The sequence below is a fragment of the Lactuca sativa genome, chromosome 5 (assembly GCF_002870075.4).
Source record: "Lactuca sativa cultivar Salinas chromosome 5, Lsat_Salinas_v11, whole genome shotgun sequence".
In the NCBI taxonomy this organism is placed as follows: domain Eukaryota; kingdom Viridiplantae; phylum Streptophyta; class Magnoliopsida; order Asterales; family Asteraceae; genus Lactuca; species Lactuca sativa.
In genome coordinates this window covers 305,040,609-305,047,746 of record NC_056627.2, presented here as the reverse complement: position 1 = coordinate 305,047,746, position 7,138 = coordinate 305,040,609, and the positions used below count along the sequence as shown (strand labels likewise).

The 7,138-nt window shown below is 30.5% G+C and overlaps 1 protein-coding gene across 1 annotated transcript; it reads left to right on the top strand.

The window, feature by feature from the left end:
• Positions 1 to 297: 297 nt before the first annotated feature.
• LOC111888060 (uncharacterized) lies at positions 298 to 990 on the top strand. Its single transcript, XM_023884168.3, has one exon. It carries the CDS (start codon positions 298 to 300, stop codon positions 988 to 990), a length of 693 nt encoding a protein of 230 aa, XP_023739936.1.
• The last annotated feature ends 6,148 nt before the right edge of the window (positions 991 to 7,138 follow it).

Below are 7,138 nucleotides of genomic sequence, written 5' to 3'. Positions count from 1 at the left end.
GAACCATTTTGCAATTTTATCTAACTAATTAAACGATTAGCACAACTTCAAATAATACATAATTTTAGATTTTTATCTAAATCTAAATATTTAATTTCACTATCAATGACAAAAACGTCCCTAATTTTATTATTTATAGGATCAATGTATTAATTTTGTCCATAATAATGTTAACATTTATAATTCATATTTCGTTAAATTAATAGTTATTTTCTGTTTCTTTTCGTTTAATATGACTTATATATACACCCCTTCTATATCTCTCTCTCTACCCTTCCTTCTCTCTCTCCCACAACTATGGAGATCGAACAAACGGCGCCGCTGATGGCCAAGAAGCTCTGGAGCATAATAAGAGCAATTCTCTACATGGTGAAAAGAGGCTTATCAAAAAACATACCATGGCTTGAATTCCACATGATGCTAAAAAGATCCACCAAGATCGCCGGAAAGGCTATCGGAAACCTCCTTCTTGAACACCAAACACTCTCCTCCGCCCTCACCTGCCGCCCCAACAACATCCGTGCCACCTTCATCTCTCCCCGTGAATACGAATTCAGTTGCAGTGACACCCCTCTTTTTCACTCTAAACGTAAAAACAACCGCCACCATTACTTCGCCAGCAACCACCACCATGGTGCGTTATACCGGAGGTCACATAAGGATTATGACTTAACCGTTGATAATGTCAAAAGGGTGTTCGATATTTTAAATAATTACGAAGCGGCGACGATGGTAGAGCCAGAAAAATCGCCGTTGACGCTACTGGGGTTTGGAGGAAGTCAGAATGTACGGCAGCTACGGGTGACAGACTCGCCTTTTCCGGTGAATAACACGGAGGAGGACACTCTTCAGGTGGATAAGGCCGCGGAGGAATTCATTAAGAATTTTTATAACGACTTGAAACAACAAAAGAAAAGAGCTGCCGTTCAACCACCGTCGCCGTTGCTGTCGCCGTCACCTAATTATCAAAAATGGGGCCTACTCCGATAAGTTCTTGGTGTTTCTTTTCTTGTTGTAGTTTAATTTCTTTATTCTGTAACACATTTTGTTCCTTAACGTTTATGTTACACATAATAAAAGTTTTTTTTTAATCGACTTTTAAAATTTATTCACAAAACTTGATCACTTGTCTAATGTCTTTACTCTTTAAGTGTTTAGGATCGCTGTGATTACAACGTACGGAATCAACACAGAATATCTAAATTTATCAACGAAATCAACCAAAAATACGTATAAGAAGTTTATTTCAAATTATATAAATAATTAATGTATTTAAAAATAGTTACAGAAGCTATCAATAAAATAACATTTTATTATTTAATACAACAAAATTGACATGTTATAAAATATGTTTAATCGAATCGTTCAACTTGTTTCTGTTATAGCTAATCTTATAGTTTTTACTATTTGATTTGTTAATACTATTTAAACTATAAAATGACTACTTTTTTTATATATAGAAAATCAATCTATGTCCAATGAAATATAAATTCATTTTTTTTGGGTGAAAAGACTTGGATGAATATTGTTGTGCATAAATGGTTGTCTGGTGTTTGGTCTTTAAGATGCATGGTTGTCTTTTCCATGGTGGTTATAGTTGTAAAAAAGTGGTTGGGAAGATATTTTCCTATCAATGATCAAGTTACTTCAGAAAACTACAGTTTAAGCCCGTTTCATTAAATATTGTTTTATAAAGAGAACCGTAAACAAAGAAAATACATACGTTGGTGTTAAGGTTCGAACTTTGTTATCATCACGCTTAAAAGGATCAATAAGATATCGGTTGAGTCGATTTCATGCATACATGTTTACTATGACGAATTACGTTGTCATTTATTTTTAAATATCCCAACGCACATACATAAACACACACACATAACACACATCATGTCATGTTCGATATATATATATATATATATATATATATATATATATATATATATATATATATATATATATATATATATATATATATATATATATATATATATACTCTTTTATAAAAGAAATCTAATTATTTCTAAAAATAGATTGAATATAATAATATTATTTTTTTAAGACGTTCAAATCATTAAGCTAATAGTACAAGTAGTCATCAATAAAATAATATTAAAGTTTAACCTGTGTTTTGAATCCTTATATTTCTTAACAAATTCTATCTCCTTCCCTTAATTTCGGATAATTCAAAATTTGAAACCATCAGAAAATACATGTTGATTCAAATATCTCTTCTGCAGATGGCTCTTTCTTAATATATTTTTATTTTAATCCTTACTTGTAATTGATTTCATCATTTTTAACTTTTTGTATTTTTATCTTATAAATATATTGGGTGAAGGTTTTATTATATCATGTTTGTTTTTAAAAAGGTTTTTACTATATTTCTTTAATGTGTTGGCTTTGCAGGTTCAAAGAACTCAACCAAGAGGGCCAGTTAGAGCATTGTATTATCATTAGTTTGTATATTTTGGCATCTTACTTTTGCAATAAAGAACGGTTAAACACAAGATTTGACATGATTAAGGTAGTTTATATATTTTTCATCTTGTTTAGTCTAAAAATGAAACCTTTTTCATCATTGGCCCTTATACTATCAAGTTTCATCACATGGACTTCCTGATTACGGTGATTATTGTCCTTATTATAAGGTTCTATATAGGTTTTGTTCAATATTTTAAGGTTTCGAGAACCTAAATCAGTATAAATCCTTGAATTACATATCATCGTTGAAAATGTTTTAATTGTGACCAAACTTGGTTTAAAATCACAATTAACAAGTTGACACCTCAGTATTTTGGCCTTCTCAAAGGCCTATTTATCGACTTTTGAATCACAACACCTGATATTCTAAAGGTTTATTTTTATAAACTATTATTCATATATTTTAGCATTTTACTTAGTAGGACATTAAATTAATAAAGGAATTAATGAAAACGAAAAAAAGAGGACGATAAACAGTACAAGTGGTTTGGGTATGTATAAATGGAAGTAATAACCATTTAAGGGGTGTTTGGCAAAAAAGTTTATTGCTTATTAGTTTATTAGCTTATAAGTTAATAAGTAAGTGTAGGGTAACTTATGAAAAAATGACGTATTAGAGGTTCCCCACCGGAATAAGTTATTTTAATCCAATCACTTTTTTAACTTATAGTGATGTGGAACTTAATAAATTGTTTTACAAAAGCTTAGCCAAACACCCCCTTAATATGGTATGATAATGTTCTTGAAAAATAGATGTCATTTAATATTCATTTCTTGAAGTGAACGCAAAATGGTTTTAACTCTAAAGAGATCAAATTATTCGCCGCCCGCCGCTTTGCGCGGGTAGACGGCTAAATAGATATTTTAAATAGATACTTAGTTTTTGACCGACTTCGATTTTCTAAACATCGAGGTTCAATTTTGTGGAAAGATCTATGTTTGATCTTTTTCATTTTCATGTTTATCGTATCATTTTTTGAATTGAGGATGTTATTACGAAGCTCAAAATCTAGAAGAAAAAATGAGCAATGGGTGACATTCATATTAAAAATAAGGGAGATAATCATTGCCAAAAGGAAAGTGTTCACTAAAATAAATATATTTGACGTCTGCGGAAAGAAAGCTAATCATCTATTGAAACTAATCCACGATAGTGAAAAAAAACTAGCCGTCATATCCAAATTTATAGCATAAAAGTCCAAAGTTAGTAATAAAATCATAAAGAAAACAAACTTTAAGTTTTTTTTACATAATATTGTTTCTGCTAGGGACACAAAAATATTAGTAAAGCCTAACGAAAATTTAAAAGGTGATGAAGTTTATACATCAAATGTGGTGTATAAAGAAGTCTTGCACGATTAATAATATATAATTAGTCATGTGTTATTACAAATTTTCATATTTTGTGTATTCTTATAATTCTTTATTTTTGTTTGAATGGATTAAACATTTCATATTTTATGTCGTCTTGACCAGTTTGTTTTTATCGGTTATTTGATGTATCATGTAACAAATAACACCATAATTTGATTATTTTGTCTTCGACATGTACTTTCTTTTGTAACATAACATTTTTGTAGAGGAAACATATCACCGAAAGAATTTACACTCCCCGCCGCTTTGCGCGGGTACACTGCTAGTTAATATATATATATATATATATATATATATATATATATATATATATATATATAGAGAGAGAGAGAGAGAGAGAGAGATACGTCAAGTGTTTAAAGTAATTATTGTGTTATTGTATGCATAAATGTGGACCAATCAATTTAAAAACCTAGATAGGGGTAAAATTGTAATCTTAGCTTTTAACTAATTTTGGTAATTAATTATTCAAATCATAAACCCTTTAATTTAGGTAAAATTGTTTACATTTACCGCTTTAAAACCCTAGATAGAAAACACCGACCTTCTTCCTCGTTAACTTCAATCCCACCGATGCAGAGGGGCGGGATGGCCATTGGAGTTCCTGCTCGTACACACTCCTCGTACACTGTCAACATTATCAATCCCCAAATCCCAAGATTGCTCCAACCTCCAGGAATTAAGTGAAGTTGTGGCACCAGAACCAGAAGAGAGTAAGCCAAGAGCTACTAAACAGCCCATTGCTTCCCCCACCGAGATCGAAGACGGCTGCTTCGTCGTCCTCCTTTCTTCAAATCAACTCTACACCACAGGCGATCGTTGATTCGTGTGTTGATTTCTGACCTACATTCGTTCCTTATCACTTGATTAATCGAGGATCGAAACCCCTCAATTGATTTATGCCTCCGATTCTTTCTAGCCTCCATATTTTCCATCGATTAACTGCCTTCGTCCACGTTTTTTTTTCCCGTTGAATGTTCAAATGAAAGAAAAGGGCACAAAAACGCTTCAAATGTTGCAAACCAGTGCGCAACCATGACTCCGACACAAAATAGAACACGGTGATTAATAGGAGTCTGGATGTCCCATTTAGGATCGTGTTCCCGAGGATAGAAATCGCCATACAGGCATTTACGGAAACTGGTGTTGAGGAAGAAGAAACACATGGTAAGATTTATGGTATTTTCATGTTCTGATTTTGTAAGTATTTTCATCTTTTTTTTTGATTTTTTTCATGGAAATATTTCTCGTGAACAGTAATTATGTGATTCTAACAAAGCATGGAGGTTTAAAAATCTTAAAGAGCAAAAAAATAATTCTATGAGAATATTGCACACCAGGTGTTTGTAGAAATGTCTGAAAAAGAACTTAATGTTCAAATTCTTGAAGAACACAAAAATAATTTATGAGTTCGTTATTTGTGTTACTTGATTTTAACATTTAGTATGAGTTCTCTTAGAATTACTAAAATTTGTTTTATTCTTGTCGTATAAAAACATTCTCACGTAGTTTTATTCTTACATAATTCATTTTCATGATAGTTATTCTCATAGAATGAATGAAATCATGATGATTAATGACCCGAAGGTTGGATGAATGTGTGTGGGATAGACATGAACAATACTCAATGGTCACCGATCTTCCAGAAAAATGCACTACTCATTGTCATATTTTGTTAGATTAATCTATAATAGAATGATAAGAGTATATGTAATAGTATATTCCAATAGAATAATCTATATATTATAATTGTTTGTTATTAGGGAGTGTTTTATTATTATAAAATAAAATAAAAAGTTTTTTATTTTTTCAAAGATGTGATAGAAAAAATTTAACTTGTATCTAAAAATTTGTTTATTCTGCGAGAAGTAAGTCTTTTTATTAGTTTATGGCCTGTATTTCCATAGAATATCATTATAAAAAGAATGTCATTCTCACAAAATAAAATCGGGTATGATTAAAAATTGTGTTAGAATTATTTAAACTAAATTAATTTAAAAAAAATAAAATTCAAAAATTAAGATAATCAAAGATCCATTAAAATCTGAAAGTTTGTTTTTGTTTTTTTAAATTTGGGTTTCCTAATCTTAAGGCAATGCAAATGTACAATATTAGCCTTCTTTTAGTTAAATGGCATTATTCTATTTTTCTTTTATTTAATAATATAGGTAAATCACGTTTTTCTTAAAATAAGTAAAATGATTGACCCACATTTATGCATACAATAACACATTAATTACTTTGAATAGAATAACTATATATATATATATATATATATATATATATATATATATATATATATATATATATACACACACACACACACACTCACACACATACGTTTAAGTTCATTTGAGACCGTGTTAATTTTGTGAGACCGTGAGATGCAATCTAAAAATAATTTTAAAATGCAAAATAAAAGGAAAAATCCAAAAATTCTATTTATATTTATTATTTTTATCATTTTATTTACCTAAAAAAATAAAAATAAAATAAAAATTACTGTTTTTTTTAAATACGTGATATATTCTAATAAAATATTACCCTCTAAATCTTCTAATTTGATTTTTAGAATGTTAGAATATTAAAGTATTCTAGTAAGTTTGTCATATATATATATATATATATATATATATATATATATATATATATATATAATTATTCTAATATGCTACTAGAATATTCTAATATTCTTGATCAATCACATGAAAAGTACTTGTCTTATGCAGAACTGAAAACTACGATTTAGCCAAACATGGGCAAAATCTGTTGAAAACAGATGAAAAGAGACATCAAACAACTAATCTTACTAATCTACTTGAAGGAGATGATCCACAGTCTTCAGATCTTTAGAAATCGTTGAAATCGGAGAAGAAACGCCTCCAAAATTGTATTTTCGTCGTCTGGTACCTCTGTAATCGCCAACTTCGGTTACTGGAAGGTTATGAGGGTATATTTATACGTCCAACAGCAAAAACAACGTGCATGTGATCGCATGTACACAACCTGCGATCGTAGGTTTTGAAGTAAACGCGTCTCGTGCCTTTTTTATGAAGTGGGATACCATTTTAGCACTTTCTGGCCAACCTGTTATCGCATGTACACAACCTGCGATCGTAGGTTTTCATTTTTTTTGCTTCCGGATGAATTTTTGGCACTAAAAAACCTCGAATCCAAGCTGCGACCTAACCTGCGATCGCAAAAAGGCCCCATGTCATCGCATAAAGGCAACCTGCAATCGCATGTTGTGCCTAAGACGTCCGAAATTTCGTCTACTTTTCAG

Excerpts from the sequence above, each read along its gene's own strand:
- LOC111888060 (XM_023884168.3), top strand. The coding sequence starts at position 298 with ATGGAGATCGAACAAACGGCGCCGCTGATGGCCAAGAAGCTCTGGAGC.